Source organism: Phyllostomus discolor, chromosome 4 (assembly GCF_004126475.2).
Source record: "Phyllostomus discolor isolate MPI-MPIP mPhyDis1 chromosome 4, mPhyDis1.pri.v3, whole genome shotgun sequence".
Lineage (NCBI taxonomy): Eukaryota > Metazoa > Chordata > Mammalia > Chiroptera > Phyllostomidae > Phyllostomus > Phyllostomus discolor.
The window spans coordinates 165,621,939-165,645,399 of NC_040906.2; the positions used below are offsets into that span (position 1 = coordinate 165,621,939).

At 39.0% G+C, this 23,461-nt stretch overlaps 1 protein-coding gene and 1 long non-coding RNA gene across 5 annotated transcripts in view; both read left to right on the forward strand.

Moving 5' to 3' along the window:
• The window catches only part of LOC114495672 (sine oculis binding protein homolog), a 168,429-nt gene that overhangs the window by 14,642 nt on the left and 130,326 nt on the right, over positions 1-23,461 (forward strand). For all 4 annotated transcript variants that reach the window (XM_028511044.2, XM_028511043.2, XM_028511045.2 and 1 more), the window contains exon 3: positions 784-969. In XM_028511044.2, coding sequence (XP_028366845.1) covers positions 784-969 — 186 coding nt within the window. The remainder of the gene's footprint in view (positions 1-783; positions 970-23,461) is intronic.
• Positions 8,795-21,305, forward strand: LOC118500289. Its single transcript, XR_004902847.1, has 3 exons — positions 8,795-9,402; positions 15,331-15,333; positions 21,289-21,305. It is a non-coding gene; the product is annotated as an uncharacterized LOC118500289 (long non-coding RNA).

Here is a 23,461-nt window from a genome sequence, read left to right on the forward strand (position 1 = left end):
TGTACATATCATGTTAACAGCATAGTATCAATTTCATTGTGAATGAAAAATACAAATTGTGAGTTTACATTCTGTAAATTAATAGCTCATAAAATACTTGGTCTAGGTAGTAATCTTTGCCTCTGGGGAATAGGAATGCCAGGAGATGCAGCTAGAGTGAAAAAGTTATTTTCTATGGTTGAACTTTTTTTTTAATGATTGACATGCAAAGATAAAATTCATAAAGTTCATATCATTGTAAGTTTTCTTTAGTTTAATTTTTGGTAATTTTTATTTGATATTAATGGGTCAATTTAATGGATCTACCCCATGCAGCAATAGTTTTGTTCCTAATCATTTGTTTCTTTCATGTTGGTTCTTTTGATTATATTATGAACCAAATTTATAATACACTGGAACCTAATTACAGTGCTGGGTGGGGGCGGGGGCACTTTTTAATCTTTCCCCTGGTAGACAGAGAGCAATACCTGCTATATATCACTTTGTACATGGAAAAGGTTAATTGCCTCTCAATCTTCAATGGGCTTTTACCATGCTAAAATTCATCATCACAATACAGTTGGGATGTTAGCTATCATAGTGGGGCAAATTATACAGAAGCCCTTTGAAAATTGATAGTAACAAGCCTGAAAAGGTCCTGGATGGCCTATAGAGTTCTGGGAATGTGTTTAAAGGTTTGCAAGGAAAATTTGTGTTGTTCCACAGCTATTTTACTTGAGAAAATGTGGTCATAAGGAAAAGGAGTTCTTTTGTCATATTGAATGTAATTTTTTTCTTTTACAGAAAATTCTTTGCCAAAACCAAAATTACCCGAGGACAGTGTTATTTCACCATACAATATAAGCACAGGCTATTCAGGGCTTGCCACAGGAAATGGACTCAGTGACTCACCTGCAGGGTCAAAGGATCATGGCAATGTGCCCATTATTGTACCTTTAATTCCGCCTCCTTTCATAAAGCCACCAGCAGGTAAGTCATTACTGGGGTTTCCAACATTAACAACTTACAGAAAGTTGTTTTAACTATCTTATAAAGAACATTAAGCATAAATTAATTTTGGAAAAGACTGTTTTAGAAACTTTGTAGGTGAGTATGTTAGTGCATGTATTCTTTAAGGTAGTATTGTATACTAAGCAAATTCCCCAAGTTGTTGCTTAGGGTATAAATTTCAACCTACAATAAACTTCTTTCAGCATTGGCTACAAAGTTATTTTCCTTCTCTGGAATTATCTGTTTAAAATAAAAAGGGATGAAATAATTAAAAAAATAAGATCTGTACTTACTGGTTGGCAAGAAAAACAGTGAGCATGGCTGGTGGGGTCTCGAGGGCCAGGTGTTCTCTGTGGGTTTCTCAGGGGAGGGGCAGCTCTGTCAAGGGTGTGCGGTAGGCTGGCTCTTCAGTGTTCCTTCTTCTCAGCCCACTTAAGAAACAACTTAGATTACCTACCTGTGCCATGGGGTTCTTTCTAATTCTTAGAGAGCTCTTTGAGAGCTTTAAAAAAATGGAGATCTGAATTTCACTCGCATGAAAATATAGTCAGTTCTTTTATATTTCCAGACAATTCAATGGCAGTGAGCAGACCAGGATGTAATATTGCAAGTTAGGTTTCAGATATGCTCTGTGCACAGAAAGAAGTCCAGTACTGTTGTATCTGGGTTGCTGTAAAATGTTGGAATTATGCTAGAAAACGTAATTGCTACACCAGTTTGTTTTTTTGAACATTGAATTGAATAGTGATAAATACTGAGTTTTGATAGCAGTATGTGTTGTAATTTCCTGAAGCTAATGGTTGTATGTTTTTTTTTAGGGAAGGTAGGTGCTTGGTTATGTTCCCATAACAGTGAAGATATTTGTAGGTGAAAATTCCTGGGCTTATGGTGTAGACATATTTGCACCATATTCTAAGTGTTACTGCCATTTTCTCTTGTGGTGTGGGCATATTCTCTTGTTGGCCGAGTACACTTTAGCAGTAAGTGTTCTTTCCTGCTGACGTCCCCAGATATGTCACTAAAATCCATTTACTTGTCAAAGTCACTTGTAATTGTGTCTGTCAACTAACTACTAACATAACTTGTGTATCTTATAAAGTTTGCCTTTTTTATACCCCATTCTCCTTTGTTTGTTTTGTGAAACAGAGAGGCCCAAATTTACCTCCCAAGTGCCAAAGGCCTAGTTTGCATAGGTCAACTTAAAAGAAGAGGGGGACTAATATTAAAATGTAAGGTTCAGGTCTGAGTGTGTGTCCAGTGACCTAGGTGAGTGGTGATGACAATGAAGGTATCACTAAGGCAGTGCGACTAAGTGAAGAGAACACCACCTTCAGATGCAGACTGCTTGGGTTGAAGTCCAAGCTTTGTCACTTACCAGCTCTGTGAATATGGAGGAGTTACATAAGCTGTCTTCTCCTCAGTTTCCTCATCTGTAAATCAGGGACCATAGTTTCACTTCAGGGCATTTGCTGTGTCCCTGAGATGAGAAAATGTGAACAAGCTAACTAACAAGGTGCCTGCCATACAAAAGCCAGTTAGTTTTTTTCTATTTTTCAGTTTGTAGTCAGCCCTAGCATTATCATGCACATAATTTGTGCATAAAAAGGTGTGCATCCAAATGCAAATTCCCTGCTAAGATTTATTTGAGCGAAAGCAAACAGCTTTAGAAATTAGCATAGCTGAGGCTAACATGAGTTTGGCATGCCAAAAAACCTGCCCTGGAGTTTCCTGCTGAGCCAGCCACGTGGAATTCAAGCACACAGCTCCTATTTAATTCTAATTCCACATCAGATCAGGAAATAAATATGCAGAGGAATGGAGGCCAAAAATTGAGCCTTGGAAATCTTAGGCATAGGAACTCTGAGGAATTAGAAGCCAGAGTAACCAAACACCAGTGGTTTTATGCTGTCTTCCACCCAACTCCAAGGCGCTCATCTGTTCAAAGCAAAATGTAGGGGAGGACGTGTTTAATATTCTGTATCTGCTCTAAATCTGATTTGATCCTGCTTTGGGGTCCTATATGACAAGACAAAGATCAGAAAGATTCTCTGCTTTCATGGCCCTTACTCTGTTAGTTCCTAAGCACAAATTTAGAGGAGAGATGAATTTTGATTTAATCATGTTATCTGGTTCAGGGATTAGCAAACTTTTTCTTTATAGAGACAGATAGTATTTTAGGCTTTCGAGGTGCACTGTCTTTGTCACTGCTGAACCCTGTGGTAGTCGCAGGAAAGCAGCCATAGATAATACATAAACAAATGGGCATTGCTGTGTTCTAATAAAACTATTAAAAACAAAAAGGCAGTGTGCAGGGTTTGGCCCATAGGCCACAGTTTGTTAACCTTTGCATTAGGGTAAGATTGGTAAAAGTCTCATAATAACTGGAAGGGGAATAGAGTTTTTAAGAGTCATGTTGTGAGCTTTGCCAAGGCCCACTGTGGAATATCATAGGACTAGCAACAAGGGCTAGAAAATAGTGGAGTTTTCAGGGTACGTGGTGAGCTCTGACACATAGAATGTTTGCTCCACCAATATTTGTTGAATAAATGAATACTATTCAAATTCTTATTGCACAAACATAAGACAGGGCAGGCTACTTTGTTGTTCATTGAGAAAATACTAGTATCTTGTCTGAATTAGTCCCCACCTGTCTGACCTTGACCACAGTCTCCCAGACAGTTATGTGAGTCATTATCTGTGGATAGGTCAAGTGTACAAATTACCTAAAAACTCCTGTCTAGTTCATCGTTTCAGTTCTTTCTTTCACTAAAACTTTTACCAGAGTTGTTATTCAGGTTAATAGAGTTGAGGCACACTTGCTGTCAGTTCTGTAGCCATATGTAGGTTAACATGGCCTTTCTGAGGGGAACGAATAAGTGGTGGAATGGCTAGAAGCAAAAGGTTACTCAATAATCAGCCCCTGAATAATTTAGAGTTGACTGTATCATGCAGGCTTCCACCTCTCTGGATAGGGAAGGTGAGGATTATACATATGCTTTGGATTTCTGGAAAGAAAATAACCATCACTGTTCAAATTATCATTGTTGTACTATAAGCAGGCTATTTGAAGATGTTAATAATAGTACCTATGTTTGTATTAAATCCTTTACAGTTTATGAAACTCATTCATACTTACAATTTTATTTAATTTGATCTTTACAATTACCCTGGGAAATAGTGTGTTAGATATTATTCAATTAAAAACTGAAGCTCAAATAGGTTCAATAGCTTTCTCAAGGTCATGTGCTTTCTAAGTACTCAAGCCAAGAGCAGTATTAAAATTTTCTGACTCCTAATCTAATACTCTTTTTTAATATAAAGCTGGGCTTTCAGCATATTTGTACAAAACTTCCTTAGACTGTCTCAGAATAAAAATACTTATTAATCTGCTACTTCAGATTCCCCAATGACAGGGGATGCAATTTGTTCCCACAAAAGCCTATTTTTAAAAGCCCACATCTTTTGGAAGACTCAGACTTTCTAATCCTGAGCATCTGTGGTTCTGTGAACTGGTGGGATGACCCAGTAGGGGCCAAACCCTGATTTGGTTTGACAGTGAGTGCCATCATGGGGCAAGCTGCTGCTTCTTGGAGGAACTGGAGGGCTCTGTCTGGCCAGGCCCTGGTTTTAGAGCGTGTTTCAAGTGCTCAGGCGGGCTCACCACTGGACCCCATCCATGTCTGGCAGGCAGTGGGCCCAGTGGAATACTCGTGATTGGGAACACGGTGATACCACACGCTCTTGGATTTCCACTCTCCCTCTGCACAGCTGCACACGGAAGTGTGGGCATAGCTTACTTCTGTGCCTGGGGAAGCTGCTTTTTTTGTTTCTGCCCTGCTTTCCCTCAGAGAAGGGGAACTCCCTGGGCTTCAGTGATTACCAGAAGCATTGACCCTCTTTTGGCTGCACATTTGCCCCTAATTTCATCCAATTTCCAAAGCTAAGCTGCTCTTCCCCACTCAGAGACAGACTTTGGCCCTTGGTGTTGGGTTTGTGACATCACAGTTGTTACTATGGTAATAGACTTGTTATAAACACAGGATAATAGCCCTGATTTTGCTGTTTTTTCCCCCCTTTTCAAGCAGTGAAGGGAATTACCATGATCCTTAAATAAGAATCACATACTTTTTGCAGACTCTGGGAAGAGGACAAAATAAGGCTTTGCCATACAGAGCAGCCATTAAAAAACAACAACAAACAAACAAACAAATCCAAAACACTGTTTTAAGAATAATATTAGAAAGCAATTGAAAACATTAACCAATTCTTTTATGCAAAGATTCCTTTATCCTTGTAGTTTGAACAAGTATGAAAACCTTTGCTAATTTTAAGAATCACAGCATGAGCGTAGCCTGGAGTGGCAGAATATCTATCAGCAAGAGTTTTGAAAGATAACTCAGGTTAATTATATTGTAACCTTGCTGTAATTCTTCTCATATTAGACATTTTAATACGAGTTCAACCCTTTGGGACTTCATTCAAAGAGGATTGTGCCAGTAAAGGACTTCGGTTGGCATGGAGTGTAAGAACTGTGTTATAGTGAGTCTCCGTCAAAATACTACATGTGCCCTACTCCCCTGCAAGTTTGACTGTTGAAGTAAACACATTCAAAATGGATTTTATATGTAATTTTTAAACAAAGACCTCCTATCCGTCTTTACTGCCTTACAAGTGAAACGGCACTCAGCTCCACTGATGGGCCATCAGTCCTGCAGTGGTTGGGCAGGCTTGGGTCTCCCCGTCCCGCCTGCCTCTAGTCAAAGTATCCAGTGGGGACTCGAATCAGGATTTTTATATCTCAGTCTTAGACTTGCCCTATGACAACACTTTGCTTCCAAGAATTTAAAAAAAAATCAATAAAACTGTTAGAGTAGTTATTTTTGTTCATGAGGAAAAGGAGGAAATGCAGCAACTTTTTAAATGAAAGTTTTACTGAGCTCTGCTGCAGAAAACGCTGTGTATCTAGGAAACGACATTTTAGATGTGAGTCTTTTGACAGGTTTTCCCAGAAGCATACAGCTTGCCTATTGTTAAGTCCAGAATCCCTCTAAGTCCCTAAATACTTTTAAATGAAATGAAATGTGAAAAAAGGAGGGAATACACTGCTCTGTATGCTTTATGTGGCAGTTTTGAATAAAATGCCTTCTATCTTAAATGGTAAGTGGCCATGTTCTTCTCCACGACCATGTTCCCACATGTGAGGTGAAGGGTGGAGTCCGTCCACACAGGACGTGCAGGTTTGTGTGGAGGGGGATGAGATCAGGCTCCTAAGGGTGGCCTGATTTCCTGTGTGTAGGAGCGAGCGTCTTGCCTTTCTTTGAAAACAGTGACTGTTTCCTGTCTTCCAGGATGGTTTACTTTCAGAGAGCTTTCCAAATTTGTGTTCAGTCATAGTCATGGAAATATGATATATTTTTTCAAGCAAATCTTGAAATTCTTAAGGGGTTATAAGAACTGGGCTCTAAGGAACCATTAGCTTAACTGAGAATGTGGAAACATTCACGTGATCTGCTAAGCTCTATGTATAAAGCTGAGTAACCCACAGTTAATAAGCATGTTACTTTTTGGCTCTTATAATTCTTACATGGAGTTATACTTGCAGGGAAGACAGAATCAGAATGTGGTTTGCATTATGATCATTATTTATTTTATCTGTTATTCAATGTTCTTGGGCCTTGCATATGAATGCCGTATGCCAGATAGCCATTGAGAAAACAGGATTTAATCAAAATTGCTTTGCCACTTATTTATGTGTCTTTTAAAAATATGATTATTAAATAAAATTACCTAGAGTTAATGGGATTTGAATGACTTACTATTTATGTAGCAGACACATTTCTCAAAAAAAATGAAGAGGTTCACTGAACCCTCAGATTTGGAGCATTTTCCAAATCACTTAAGGCAGGGCCAGGAGGAGTTATGGTGAATGGCAGGATAGGAGTAATCAGTAACAGTCATGATATAATATTATCACACCTAATATTGGTCTTTTGTGAACACTTACTATGGGTAGGCATTATTTAAAAAGATTATCTCATTTAATTTTCCAAACAACTCTGTGGGGGTGCTATTATAAACCTTGTTTTACACCTGAGGAAACTGAGACCTGGAAAAACTAAGCTACTTACCTGACACAGGTAATACAAAACAGAGCTGATATTTGAACCTAGGCATGATATCTCCTTAACCCATGTTCATAACCACTGGATTATCCAAAGTGCTATGTCAGTCTTTCAGCCACTTACGTGTTCACTGAATGTTTTTCATGTTGTACCAGATGATACAAATATATATATATATATTTAATGATGACATATATATCATCATCCCTGACCACCAAGAACTTGGAGTGTAGTTGAAATATAATCAAAGCATCATTCTAGTTTGACTTTGGAAAATATGATATGATTTTAGTTGCGTTTGCACCGTGCGTGGTGGGGGTAGGAGGCCAGTTGAAGTGGAGTGGCAGAAAGTCCTGCTGTCTTTTGACAGTTGAGAAATGGGGTCTGAAACACGACGTAGGTGAGAAGATAGTCGTTCAAAATTCAGTGATTAAAAAAGACACAAAAGCCTAAAAATGTTTTTTACTGTGATATGGCTCCTGTTTTATCTTTCTTTATATAAGTGGGACTCTTCAAAAAGTATAGGCCAAATTTCAATGTGTTCAATCATTCTTTTGGTGGTGGTGTTCTTAATGCCAAATGGAATGTGCAGTTTGAATGGAAATATGACCAGAGCAAGAACCTGGAGACCTGGGTAGTCAATGCCAGCTCTCGATTTACTGGCTGTATAATGTTAGGGAAGTCACTTAGCTTCTCTGAGCCTCAGTTTCTTTGTTTGAAAAATGTTGTATTCAGTTTAGGCAACCTTTAATTTTGCTACATTTATTAAATCCTGATTTATGACTTGTATCGTGAGTTTCCCACCTGATTTCATGATTTGAAGGAGTCTATTTTAATAAGCTATAATATGTATTTATTAATCATTTGAACATACTTAAAGCAAATTCAACTGAATGTAGTTTACAGCAGCCAAGAGTGATGAAAGATTCATGCTGCTGAGGACAACTTTCAGTGATTGTTAATTTTTACTCTTCAAGAGTGAGTAACTTAAAAGAGATTTAGAATTTATAAAAAGTGCCAAAAATGTGAAATGTGAGTGAATAAAAAGATTATATCACACATATGTTATTAGAACAAATTATTTGATGTTACATATAAGTAGTGATCACTGTAAGCAAAAATTTCTGCCAAGGAGAAGTCACATTATGTCTAATTTGATTTGCCAAAACAAGATCGGGAAGAAACAGAAAAACTGAATTGCCCTACATCTGTTAAAGAAATTAAATAATTAATTTTTTTTTTACAAACAATATTTTAGAGCCAGATCGCTTTAGTGTTAAATTCTACCAAACAGTGAAGAAAAAAATAAAGAAAACTTAGCGAAACTCTCCTAGAGAATAGACAAATAAGAAACACTTATACTAATTTCCTGATCCCAGCATGACCTTGATCCTATCACATGACAAGGGCATTAAAAATAAGGAAAATAGTAATTTAATATAATAGGGATACTTTAAATGGAAAACTTTTATTCATCATGAACACTAATTCAAAAATTCTGAATGTAATCATAGCAAACCAAAGCCACTGATACATAGATATAAAAGGATAAATACATCATGATTAATTAGAATTTTTTAGGGATGCAAGGTTGATTTAAAATGTAAAAAATCAGTCAATATAATTAACTACATTAACAGAATAAAATAAAACCTCATACAATAGTCTCAATAGATGCAGAAACATAATTTGATAAAATTTAACACAATAAATTATAACAACTTTTGGCAAAGTGGGAATACAATGGAACTTCCCTAATATGACAAAAAGTAGCAAACATCACAAAAACTACAGCAAACATCATACTTTATAGTGAAATGTTGAAAGCTTTTCTCTTGAGCTTTTCATTTACTTAATGGTAAATATTGAAAGCTTTCCTCTTGAGATCAAGAATGAAATAAAGATGATCACTATCACCACTGATATTTAATTACATAGGTTGTGTAATAAGGCAAGAAAAAGAAACAAAAAAATAAGGTTTGAAAGGTAGAAATGGCATTTTGTTTAGAAGAGAATGCCTCCCCCAACAGCGTACAGGAGAACATAGGAGATGTTGTGGGTTTGATCCCAGACCACCGCACCAAAGCAAATACTGCAATAAAGCAAAGCACATGAATTTCTGGGTTTCCTAGCATGTATAAAAGTTATGTTTATTCTATGCTGTAGTCTCTTGTGTGCAATAGCAATATGTCCAAAAAAAGTACATACCTTTTTTTCCCTCTCCCAGGGACATATTTTCATTGTTTTACTAGAGAAAGAGGGAGAGAGAGAGGGAGAGAAACATCAATCGGTTGCCTCTCTCATGTGTCCTGACTGGGGACTGATCCCGCAACCTAGGCATGTGCCTTGAGCAGGACTCAAACCCATGACCTTCTTCTGGTTTACTGGACAATGCTCCAACCAACTGAGCCATACCAGTCAGGGCAAAACCATATCTTAATTAAAAAATACTTTATTGCTGGTGGAGAGTCTTTCCTGGGTGTTGATGAAAATATGGTATCTGCAAAGCACAACAAAATGAAGCACACTAACATGAGGCATGCCTGTTATGTTGAATGAGTTCATTAATCAAGGTCTCCAACACAGTTGATACCCCCAAATCCATTAGATTTCTATACATCAACCACAAAAAATTAAAAACAAAACTTAAAAATATCTACAAATTTCATTCAAAATAGCATCAAATCATCAACTACTCAGGGAACCAATCTAACAAAAATATGTGTAAGGCTGTTACTCAGAGAACCATAAATATTGCTGAAAGGAATAAAGGAAGACCTGGATCATTGGAGAGACACACCAAGTTCATGGATTGGAGAGGAAATATTCTAAAAAGGCAGATTATTCCTAGATTGATTCATACATTTAATTCAATGTTATAAAAATCCCAGCATAAAATTTTGTGGAAATTAAAATGCTATTTCTAAAATATGTGTAGAGATGCAAAGGGGCAAGAATAGCCAAGACAAATTTAAGAAAAAGAAAAACAAAATAGGAGGATTTATACTACCAGATCTGAACAATTATAAGACTATAATGGTTAATTAATAATTAAATAATTTAATTTTATTATTAGTGTTAATTGTTGTTACTGTTACTCTTTTTTTGGCCATACTTTAAATTAGCCTTTAAGAATCCATTAGTGTATATATCTGAGGCATAAAAGAGAAATGAATACTTTGTTTCTCATGTCAGTTCTCTTTTGTTTTAATTTTTTGAAAGAAACTACATTTATGCAATATATTACATGTTGGAAAGGTGCATAAAACATAAATGTATTTTTTTTCAAATAACGATCCTTGTTGACTCACAGCTTCTTCCCTCCAAGAGGTAACCACTTTTGTGGTAATCATTGCCTTCTCTCTTTTATATAGTTTTAACACCTAAGTATGCCCCCACTAAGAAATATAGTTCATTTTGCCTAATTTTGGACTTTACGTAAATGAAATCATGGTAGCCAACTGCCAAGGTAGCCTCCAATGATCCCAACTTCCTGGTGGTCTCTACCTCCATTGAATCAGGGATGGTCTGTGTGATGAACTTCTAAGCCACCATACAAGGTTATTGCAGTTCTGCCTAGTTCTCTCAGGTTGTTTGCTCTGGGGAGAACGTGAGGAAACTCAAGCAGTCCTGTGAAGAGGCCCCTGTGAACTGGAACTGAGGCCTCCTACCGACAGCACCAACTTGCCAGTCTTGTGATTGAGCCACTTCAGGAGTGGATCCCCCAGCCCAAGACAAGACTTCGGGTGACTGCAGCCCCAAAAGACATTTGGCTGTAAACTCATGAGCAACCCTTAGCCAGAATTGCTCCAAACCACTCCCAAATACCTGTCCCACAGAAATCATGAGCAATAATTGTAAATGATTTCTATTGCATTAAAAGGAGACAGTGAAATAATGATACAAGGATATACATACAAATCTTTTGCAGTGGGCTTCAGAAACAAATCTAAACAGATATTTGATTTATGACAAATGTATTTGCTTGGGTTATCAGCAAAATACTATAGCCCAGATGGCTTAAACAACCAAAATTAATTTTCTCACAATTCTGGAGAATGTTAAGTCCAAGATCAAGGTTATTGGGGTTGGTGTCAGGGCAGGTGGGTTGCAGATGGCCACCTTCTCCATGTCCTCACATGACAGAGAGCAAGAGAGCACAAGTTCTCTGATGTTTCTTCTTAAAGGGGCTCTAGTCTTACTGGGCCAGAGCTCTATCTTTATGTTCTTGTCTAACGCTAATTAACTCTCACAGGCCTTGTCTCTAAATATCATCACATTGGGGCATAGAGCTTCAACATGAAATTTGGAGGGATACCAGTATTGAGTTCATAACAACAGATGACAATATAGAGCAGAGAGGAAAAATAGTCTTCAATAATGTGCTTGTGGGAAAAAAATGAGTGTGGATTCTTCAAGCCATTCACAAAAGTCAGTTGTAGATGGATTATTGATCTAAATGTGACATGTAGAACAATAAATCTTGTAGAAGAAAGCCTAGGAGAATATATTTATGATCTTGGGTAGGCCATTGTTTCTTAAACTATACACTGAAAGCACTAACCATAAAGAAAGATGTTGATTCAATAGGCTCTACTAAAGTTAAGAAATTCTGCTGATTAAAAGACCTCTTTCAAAATAATGAAAAAGCAAACTACTGAGTGGGAAATGATGCTCATAATGCATGTCCCACAAAAGACAAATATTTACAATATATGAAGAATTCCTATAAGTAAGAAAAGGAAAAGGCCTAGAAAAATTGGCAAAAACTAGTGACCCATAAACATATTAAAAGCTATTTAATCTCAGTCAGCAGGGAAATAAAATTTAAAATCATAGTAAGGTACCAGTACACAAACATTAGAATGACTAAAATGAGTAAGACTGACAATACCAAGTGCTGAGGAGGACATGGAACAACGGAAAGTCTCATGCATTGTTGGTGGAAGTGGAAATCAGTGTAACCACTCTTGAAAGCTGATTGCCAATATCTGTTAATACTGAACATGCACGTAATCTTATTATTCAATAATTCTATTCTAGATATGCACTCAACACAAATGTGTATGTATGTGAGCCAAAGACATATAGAAGAAGCTTCATAGTAGCATTCATTAATAGCTAAACATAGGAAACAGTTCAGATGTTCACCAACAAGAGTTAACATGGTCCCCCAGGGGTTCCTTGTATGGGGTTAGGTGGTGAATGTGGGCCTTGAAGTTGAATGTGAAATAGCAGGTATATCATGTATGCATAATTCAGGGAAAAAGATCCTTGTCTCAAAAATATTGAGTCCTTGACTTAGAGACCTAGATTTCAAAACAATTTATTTTAACTTTTCTTCTCCTGATATAAGCAACTAAACCCTAGAATGTAATTTTAACATTTATTTTATATCTAGTATGCTCATAGCTTTCTGAATTTTAAAATCTTATCATTCCTTATTATTAAGGTATTATCTATTTAAATGAACCACATCATATTAAAGCCTATATATTAAGTTATAGGCATAAGACAGAAGCATCCCTCACAGTGGTCTGTTTGAAAGCTGCTTTTGATGTGGTATAAAATGGAGGGAAGTGGAGGGCACTGGGGAGGGACAAACAGGATACACAACATGCCAGTAGTTCTTATCAGGCTTCGCTCCGTAGGAGACATTTGCCAATATCTGGGATATTAGTGGTTTTCACAACTTGGAGAGGGAGCGCTGCTAGAGATAGTGAGTAGAGGCCAGGGATGCTGCTAAACATCCTACAGTCCACAGAACACCCCTCACAAGGAATTATCTGACCAGAAATGTCAGTAGTGCTGAGGCCGAGAAACCAGGCTTACAGTGATGCACCTTGTGCACCACTCCAGATCTCTGGGCCACACATCTTACTGCAGCAATTGCTGTGGTGCTCTGACAGTGTAAGCACGTGCATTCTGAAAGGGCCTTGCCTCATGCCTGCCTCTAGCTTCTCGCTCTGGGACTTCTCTGATATGACAGCATTGACATCGCATAAATCCTTTCAGCACTCACTCACACATGTGCAAACCAGAAGTGTGGGAAAATTAACACACCAGACCAATGGGACATGAGAGTTGATGGATAAATACTTTTTCCTTTTGTCTCCTGGGTGATTGGTTATAAAATGTATTTCATAAACTCCAGAAAAATGTTCTTTGTGATTGAATACCCGTCTCTCTTAGTGGTGGCCAACTCAATAACACATTGTTCTGTTGGCTTTTCCTCCTCCCCAGGTTCAACCCCCTTGTCCCTTGCTCCTACTTCCTGGAATCACATGCCAATAGACTGCCTGCATGTGAGTCTTTGTCTCAGACTTGGTTGTCTGGGAACTCAGGATAAAATACCATGTGCAGAAGTACACAGTGGGAGATCAGAAATTAATGGAAAAGAACATAAAAAGTTAGAATTTTATGAACATTCATGTTTTTCCTTTTAAATTAAAGCATAAATATATAATAAATGAGTTAAAAAAGGATACCAGATTCTTGGTGGTGCAAATATTGGGGAGTTCAGAAAGGGCTACTTCTAAAATTGTCCTATTAGCCAAAGGATTTTCTGAGCCTCTTATGATAAGGTCAAGGAACAACAGTGGTGGCAATACAGAAGGAGAAAAAAGAAAAATATTAAGTCAGGGGTTCAAGAAAAACAGAAAAGAAGAAGAATATCCTGTGCCTAAAGTCTTTTAAATGGATCTGGTTATTTTGAGAGATTTAGAATTCTAGAATTTTAATTAGAAGGGACCTAAGAGATCATTTAACTAACTACCCTCTTTTACAGATGAATAAAATGAGGCCTGGAGAGGCTTAATGACTTCTCAAGGTCATCAGTTGGGTTAATGTCAGAATCAAGGCCAAAATTCACTTCTGAAGTGGGGACACTATTCTAAACATGGATTCGAAATCACACACATCTGTGGTCCCTGAGGCAGCTCGGAACTTCTCTTGGCATCCCCTAAACTCTTTTGGGAGGTGTGACCTAGCCAGGACAGCACTTTCCGAATGCCCTGCCTCAGGTCACCAAGGAGCCAAGATGCTAACAGGAAATGAGAGGAAATGTCGGCTGTGCTTTGCCTTGCTTGTAGAGGGTGGTGGTTTCTGGAATTAACCTGGACTTGACTGAACTGTTTGCTGTTAATTTTTTGAAGGTATAAATAAAGTTTGCCTAAGAGAGAGAAATGATGATGAAGTTTGTAACTCTTGTTATTCTAGGGACATTCCCAATTCTGACTGTTCATAGTTCCTATTAAATTGAGAAGACTTAGTTCATGGGCTTGGCCAACGAGAGTGGAAATAACGATTGCACTCTTTTCTTGGGGCTTTTAAGTGGTGTTGCCCTCTAAGGCAGCTTTGTTCTGGGTGATTACTAAAGATGGTGCCGTTGGCACCTCCTGCTTCCCTGGGGTGAGATGCCCTGTGCACCAGGCATTTAACCATCCAAGGTGTACCTAGTAGGGATTCTGTTTTTCTCCTTCTTATACCGAGACCCAAAGGAGACATCACATTCTATGAACAAGACAGACATGGTCCCTGTCTTAACTGCTTTATAGACTGGTGGAGGAGACATGCTAAAAAGAAATCTCAATCAAGTCTGAAAATGATGAAGTCCAGAGTGCTGTGGGATCTGACCAGGTTTGGGATCAGGAGAGACCTCCCTAAGATGGCGTTTAAGATAAGATATGAAGGAGTAGCAATACTTAATCGCTCAAGGATTTTGAGGTTGTGGGTAAGGAAGCAACACACAGAAAGGCTCAGGGTGGAGAGAGAGGCTCAGGGAAAGTAAAAGAATCTAGAGTCCAGCGAGGAGACAAGCTGAGAGGCTGGCCTGGTCATGGGAGCCATGGAGGCTGTGCTGAGGAGTTCTAACTTCTTGAGGGCAGTAGATGACACTGAGGGGTTTTGAGCAGGTAACAGCAGTGATGAGATTTGTGTGTCAATAGAATTCCCTCCATCCAGAGTGAAGCCCACATGTAGTAGGGGCAAGAGGTGTTAGCAGTGAACTGCATGAGGACAGGGCACCAAGAACAGTGTCTAGTATGTAAGCAGACTTGATAAGTATTTATTAAATGAGTGAATGACTGGAGTGGGTATATAATGAAAATATTTAGGAGGACCTGGTGATTAATCAGAATGTGGGAGGTAAGAGGGAAGGGAGAGGTAGGAAACATGCCAGATATCTGCTAGCAGGTGACTGCATGGATGGTACGGCCAGGAAGTGAGATGGGAAACACTGTGGAGGGGCAGAGTATGGGGAGAGGCATGTGTGCAGCTTTGGATGCTGTGAGTTAAGATGTCTTGGAGGCAGTTGGAAATAATATCTCATGAGAGATAACTGTTGATTTGGAAGCTTTCATCCTGTGGATGATAATTGGAGTCACAGGAGTACATAGATGATGTGACCCAGGGAGAACATGAAGAGAAGAGGCAAGGACTCTGAAGGATTTCCCATTGGTGTGGACCTCCACTTCGCTCATAGATGGGCTGTTTTGGCATGTTATGTCTCATCGTATTCCTGAGGAGGGATTGGCATGGGGCCTTTCAGAGTCCTTCCATCACTAATTATTCTCATTCAGGAAATCTAAATAAATATTTCAAGATGGAAAGAATGAAAAGGAAATAAATTATCTTGCCGATAATGTTCCAGCAGGTTTACCTTGGTTCTTTTAACAAATTTAAAAATACAGTGAAGCTCTGACTCTTCAATCTACTGAACTCACAGTTCAGGGCACACAGAGAAGAGGAGCTGAGGAGGGGCAGAGCAAGTGCTTTATGTAGGTGCTTTAACCCTTGCAGGTGTCCCTCTGGTCCAAGTCTCTAGCCTGTCAGTTCACCTCCTCTGGGATGGTAGCCCCAGCATGGTGTGCTACTTGGCAGGACTGACCGGAATGCTGAGAGCTGGGACTTGGCCTGCAGATCAGTCCTGATGGGGCTGCTTATAGCCCCCTCTGTGGTTACCCCGAACACCTGGCTCCTATGACTGGCTGTGGTGACAGACCAGCCATGACTTTTTCATGGTCCTTTTCTACTGCACATTGGCATTTTACACTGGGGGCAGCCATAGGCAGCTCCTGTGGGCTGTGGTCATGTCTGTTTTGTTTGTAATGTATTTCCAGCTCCTAGTGCAGTGCCTGGCACAAAGTTGAGTAAATAAGTGAATCCTTTGTCTACAATTAAGGTTTCCCTTCTGGAGAGATTTGTCAACCACTGTGGGGCCCATTAAGTGTAATTAATGGGATGGCCAGATTTCAGGAGGGGAAATGAGCCCTTCAGATAAATAGTAGGTGTTGGGAATACTTTTTTTTTTCTCTGACATAAAGCAGCTTAACTCTTTAGTTCTGTTACACTGCTATTGTGTTTCTGTGGAGATGATGTCCCTGTTTGCAGGGCAGGTGCTTGGAATTACTTTTCCATCAGTGATGGATTTGCTGGTGCACAGTCTTTGACCTTGCCCCCATCCCTAATCATGTGCATTTGTCAGCCAGCTGCTGTGGCTCAGTAAGTGGTCTTCATCCATGGAGGACAGAGAGGTCCAGTGGAGAGCAAACCCGTGATTGCAGCATCACTGTCCCAGGGCCTCGTAGACTGGTCGCAGAGTCAGATCCAGGGCTTAGGGATGGGGGGCAAGATTATACTTGACCTTCTTGTTTATGGCAGCTACCCAGTGAACATGAATTACTGTGTCAAGAGCAGTGTTACTCTCCTGTTCATTTGTGATGGATTTCTGCTGCTTTCTCTGCAGAACAGGAAGGGGGCGTCTTCTCTGTATTTGATGCATATAGCTGACACCACAGGATTTTGTGTTCCGTGGGTGTCTTAGTGCAGTCTGGTGTGTTTATTGAGGGCTGGTGAGCATTGGTCAGCCTACCCAGCCACACGGCTGCAGGCCTTGTCTTTCTGTCCAGTGCAGACAAAGGAGGCTCCTGGCAGTGAAAGATCCAATTTTGGGAGAAAGAGAAGAAACCTTCCTGATAATTTATGGCCCACGTGGAAGTGCTCATGCTTCAATGCTAAGGTAGGGCGGTGGAGCAGCATGTCCCAGGGAGACTTCCGCAGAAGTCCAGTCTTAGGGATTCTCTGTGAAAAGACACATCCATGGTCAAATTGGTGAAATACAGCATACTCTGTCTCCCTCTTAAAGATCAGACATACGTTATACATACCAAAAAGCCTTACACTAAAGAGCCTGTTATTTAATTTTGTTTACTAGTGTTTTCCATACATATTTGGCTATGGAAGTCTTTTTAAAAACAACACCCATGTAAGTATCCCATGGGATTAGTGTTCTGTGGCATGTGCTTTAGGAACTATTGCGTAGAGGAGTCTGGGTTTTCCTCACTTTTAAGTTCTACCCTCTTCTTTTCTTAGTGCAGTTCCTTAGGGTGAGTACATAGGAAAGACAAACTTTCTGCAGTGAGTATTGAGAAGTGGAGGTGAGGTTGGGGATGAGGTTTACAGGAAGACATCTCTTCCCCGGCAAATCAGTGCAACTGTGGGGAGATATATTCAAGTTAGCGCTGAGGATCTGCAGGCACATAAGCTTAGTGTCTTGTTAAAGAATCTAAGTCAGTATGATGTTCAAGAGAGAATTACTACTTTGTGACTTTATGGGATCTCTCCTTTTGTTTTTCTTCTTTTCATTTCCACTGTTACTCTATAGGTTGGAACTTCTTCTCCTTTCCCCTCAACCATTCATCTACCCATCCATCATCCATCCACACATTCATTGGTCCATTTATTCATTCACTCAGCATAGTTGGAGCACTGCTCTGCGGCAGGCACTGAATGCCCAAAGGCAAACGAGAGATGGAGCCTGCTCTCACATTGCTTACCAGGGCTTCTAGGTGTGGAATGAGACTCCAGTCTGTCCCAATTCTGATACCCCCTACTGGAGTAACATTTCTCAAAACACCTCTGATCCTGTCACACCCTGCTGAGAAATATTCTGGAGCTCCATGTTACCTGTGGAATAAAGAGGAGCCCCTCCTGCCCCCTAGCAGAATGACACTCAAGGGACTCCTGCTTCAGTCCCCACCATCCCCAGTCTGATCTCCTGCTTTTGCCTTCTCACAGTCCTGGTCGGCAACACGATGTCAGGAGTCCTCCCCATCCTCAGCCCTGCCGGCCCCTCCCTGGCTCCTGCTGTCCTTCTGTCCTGTTTTCCCTTCTCTTGAACTTTCTCCCCCTTCAAGTCCTTTAATACCTAACTCGAATGCTGTGCTCTGCAGGCTCTAACAGGTTGCTGAACCTCTCTCACCACCTTCTGCCTGTCATGTAATGCGTCACACACTTTTCTGTCTGTTCTCTTGGGAGCAGAGCCATGTCCTATTCAAGTCAACATTCCTGACCAGTCACCTAGTGCAGGGCCCTGCTTATAAATGTTTAATTCATTCTGCAGTCATATCTTTTGTGTATATATGTAATACATATATCAATTATTTAAAATGGCTAGAAAAATTCTATTAGAAAATTGAAAATTAATTTCAATTTTTTTCATTTTCTGTCATTTTGTGTAATATGTGCTTATTTCTTTAACTTCCTGGAACCAATTTTAGTTTAATTATAGAGATTTAGATTTTATTTTGGTGTTAAGTACTACTCTAGATAGAGGGATTCAGACTATTTAAATTTTTGAAATCGCTTTAAATGATTCTATTTCCAAAAGAAAAACAGGGATAGTTTTAGGTAGTACAAAGAGTCATAGTTGTGTGAACCTCTATTGTTTAATTGCATCTATCCTTTTAATTAGAAGTAAGTGCAATAACATTCTATTAATTCACACCCTATTACTGGGCAATTTCATTATTATTATTATTATTATTATTATTGGGCAATTTTTGATACATTACCAAGGTGGTAGACATTTTCATTTTTGTTACTGTGATACTTTTTAAAAGAACAAACTTCTCAGGCACTTGGAAAGATCCACCCATGTAGATGGTTGATGTAATAATTACGAAGAATTCCCATCTATTAATTTCAGAATATCTGGCAGTACTGTGATATATTTGGCAACACCTTGTCAACTATTAATTCAAGTTAAATAAGTTTTAGAAAGAATAACTGTAAGTGAAGCTTTTATTAAGTCTAATAACTTTACTCTTAAATAGTCTGAGTTAGTGAAATTTAATCAATTACTGAGTTGTTCTTTGTATTCAGATAGTGGTTCTAGAGGTGCCATCTGCAGGAGGGTGTGTGACTGAGGTGACTGGTGCTGGTCATCTGGGCCTGTCCAGCCCACATAAAGCTGACACCTGCCCTTTCCTTTCGTATGGCTCTAACTGCCAGCAGTTCCAGGGAGGGCTCATTTACATGCAGAATGTTCCTACTTTTCCCTATTTGATCCTCACCACAGCTATACTGAGGGTGAGCACTTCTCTCCCTTAAGTGACTTGCCCACATCATATGACTAGAAGGGACAATATTAATAATGACCAACGTCCTCTGTCTCTGTGTCTGCACTCCACCACATTATCTTTTAAATGATAGTGACTTAGGGCTGCAACGCAGCGTATCTGTCACCTCACTTGCTTATAGAAAGTCACCCCCTTCAGGCTATAGTAAGTAGATCTGCCTGTTGCTTTTCTCTTCTGGTGATCCCTAGCTATGTGCTATTCCTTCCACCTCCTTCAGCTTGTACCGTGCTTTATATTCACATCTAAAAAGGACTCTGAAAATATTTTACATTGTGCCATAGTGTGATCAGACAGTCAGCCCAGGGCTACATGTAGCAAAGTAATGGCCAGAGGTATCTTGTACCCTAGTCTCTCCCACCTCTGCCCTCCATTTTCCTCGTTAGAACCCTAGCCTCAGCACTTCTCCCCATTTTCTGTGAAAACTTTTAGAAAGAATAATTCATTTTAACGCACACATCATTGTTGACAAATATGTTTTGAACTCTCTTGCTTTCAGATAATTTGTGTTTTAATGGGATATAAGAAATATTTACTCAAAGAAAGTACTCTCTAATGATAGAATTTAATTTGAGTGAGCAGTTGAGGGATAATTTTTGAAGCTAGGATAGTCTTATTGGGACCCTTGAAATTACAGACGTTAAGTGGTTCCCCACTTGACCCACATGGAAAGTCAGTCTTATGCATGCCCTCCTGTCGATCTCCCTCCTTACAAAAGAGAAAGTTGGGATGAGTATCGCTTGCCTGTGGGAGAATGACTGCATTCTGAGATACAGGTATTATTGGTTCTTTCTCATTGAATGTTTCAGTGGAACTTGCTGTAAAAGTGTAGACAGAATGTTTGCCCCAAATCCAAGTCCTATACTCAGTCATAAACAAGTAAAGGTTTGCACTGCAGGCCTTTAACTTTTTTTAAATCCATCAACAAATATTGAGTAACACTTCAGCTGTCTTCTCAAAGACATTTTGACCTTTCTGACTCCGTTTTCTTTGTCCGTTAGTGTGTCGTGGAGCAGTGTCTTGTGTAGGTAGCAGAAACCATGACAGCTTTTTGTCCTTTCTGTAGAGGGGAGTCTGTGTGGATGGTGAGTAGCCCCCATGCTTAGAAAAGCTGTGATTTTAAGGTGTAGTGGTCAAGAGCTTGTGCTCTGGAGGTAGACAGCCTGGGCTTCATCCAGGCTTCAGTATATATTGGCTGCGTGATTTGGAGCAAATTACTTAACTTCTAAACTTCACTTTCCCCATCTGCCCAATGTGGATAATGTTAGTATCTGCCTGGGCGTGGTGGCTGTGATTAAGATTAAAGGGTGGATTTAAAGAATTTTGCACTGTGCCTGACACCTGCCAACTACTAAGGAAGGCTAGCTATGATTATTTCCTTTTGGCTCAATGGTCCAAATTTTCCCTGGGTATTCTTAAATGTTCTCTTCTAGAACACAGGAAATTGTACAAAAGCTTCTATAGGACTCTGTCAAAACTTTTAAATTGGACTGTTAACTTGAATTATTACAAAAAGAGCGGGAAAGAAAGCAAAACTTTAACCCTGGTTTCTTGCCTGCCTTCCAGGACATGTCTTCATTCTGTTCCTGAACAGAGCTGCTCCAACAGCTAGATTGGCAGAGTACTGCCTGTGCTATATTTCTATTTCATGGTGTAGAGAACACACGGAGTCACTTCAGACTATCTTGCAACTTGCCTCAAATATAATTCAAATCTTGAGATGATTATTTGGACGTGTGCATTCTAGGGGCTTTTGGAAGAGAGAAACATCAGTAGCAAATATTTTCAGATTTTTCCCCAGTCTTGGACTCCCACAAAAGCCACAAAGGGATGGTAGATCTACAGTTTAATTGCTTGGGGTTCATTAAGGTCCTCCCGATTATCTTTGGGCTGTAGTCAGGTAAGCTAGTATGCATGTTCATGGCCAATTCAAATGCCCCTACAATGGCACTGACCAATGGCTGTTCTTATTTTGAAAAGTCACCAGGTACTGCAGTTCCTCAAACAACTTCAGCAGGCATTCCAGAAATGCTTGATTTCATACTTCTCTGCACTATGATAAGTAAATACAATTTTGATTTCATCTTAGAGTAATTAATCTGGGATGTAAAACAGAATAATTTTCTATAGTTCTTTGAACATTAGATTGGAACGAAATGCCCTAAACATTTTGCTTAATTAAATCTTTAAAGAGGTGGTACAAACTTCATGATTAATTGAAACATGCATATTTTGACTGATGCATATTTATATGGTATTATCATATGAAAATTTTTATCACGTTATACAGACTATTCACTTTGGGAATGTGATTTGACGCTATAAATATTTTGCATTTATTGTTGCATTTTTCATTATGAAAAATACATAGGCTAATGGCTGTAAGGAAAAATCTATTATGTGAGTCTTCTATGAGGTAATCTCAGGTCTCTAGTGGCACAGACCTTGAGCCTAAATATAAGGAAATCAGGTTTTCCTAATTTGAATAAATATTTTTAGGTATAAAAAATTTAAAGCAGATCAAGTTAGGAAAGCTAAAGCACTGGGGTCTATTCTCCTTTGCCAATGTAAAGTGTGCACATCATTCCCAGGTTTCAGGTAAAAAGAAAATGTGGTTGTTGAAATGAGCAATCTCTTTGGCTTTAAGCACTTAAGAAAATCTTACTTTTCTAGGGGTGCAGTCATTCTGCCTAACACGGGGTACCGCCTCATGTCTGGTGGCAGAATTTCGAGCTATGTTTTAGCTGACAATCAAATTTGTATAACCACTGATCTCTCTTAGTTTTAAAAATATACTGTTAATTAAAATGAGTTTTATAAGACTAGAATATCTGAGATATCTAAAAATGTTTTCTAAACTTTCAGAATAAGCCACTTTTCAGAGACTTCTTGGGAGCATTAGCTATGGATAACAGTTTGATGACAAGAAAGGGAAATCTGATGGAAGTTTCCCCAAGTGTTTGCCTTTATGAAACACAGTTTTATGAAAAACGGATGGGAATACTGAATTATTTAACAAGACAGATGCTAACCACCATTCCAAGGGTTTTCTAATTTCCAAATACAAAAATGCACAATTTCTTTTGTTTCATCTTCCCATAATGTTACTTTGTAGTGCAAATTATTTATGAAAATAATCTGCTTTAAAATTATGCTTTTTGTTCACTTGTAAGGTCTCTTGTTTGCTACAAAGTATCCTTGTTTTCCCCTAAAAAACAATGAATGGGTCTGACTAGTGGTGACGGAGCGAAGCAGGAGGGAGACCTGGAGGGGCCTACGTGTCCCGGCATCATTCCTCCGGGCAGGCCCAGTGCAGGCTGAGCCTGGCCCTGGTACAGCCTTGCTCTCTGCTCTTTGTCCTCTCGGTTTTCATCCATTACAGTGTGAGACCTGGCACTAAATGTCTATGTTCTCTTTCTCAAACCAGCCTATGCAGGAAGAAACGACGAGGGGAACCTTAATGCATGGCTTCAAGTTCTTTGTTGGGAAGTAGGTTCTCCTCCTTGAACTTTGAGGCCAAATAATTTCCCCCATAAATTTTTTTTTCCTTACAGATTTCACCACAGTCAAGTTTATTGCCAGTGGGTCATATATGAGTGTTCCATTGCATCATCTTCTTTTTTAGGAATTTAAGATTTTGAAGCAGCTAATCAATTGGGAAAAACAGAAACTATTAGTGCTAGTTAGTTTACTAATGACAGGTGATTATTTTAAAAGTATACCATTTCTAAGCTAATTTTAAAAAACTCCTCTGTACTCTAAGGTAAATTACAGAGTTTTATTAATTCTTTATATCATGTAAAATGTCTATAGACAGATGCCATATTAGAGATTATATAAAATACAAATAAAGCTTTCTTTGAATAGACCAAATGATTAAATACAATAATTGTATGATATTTAAACTCATGTTGACTCCATTTAAAAAAATGT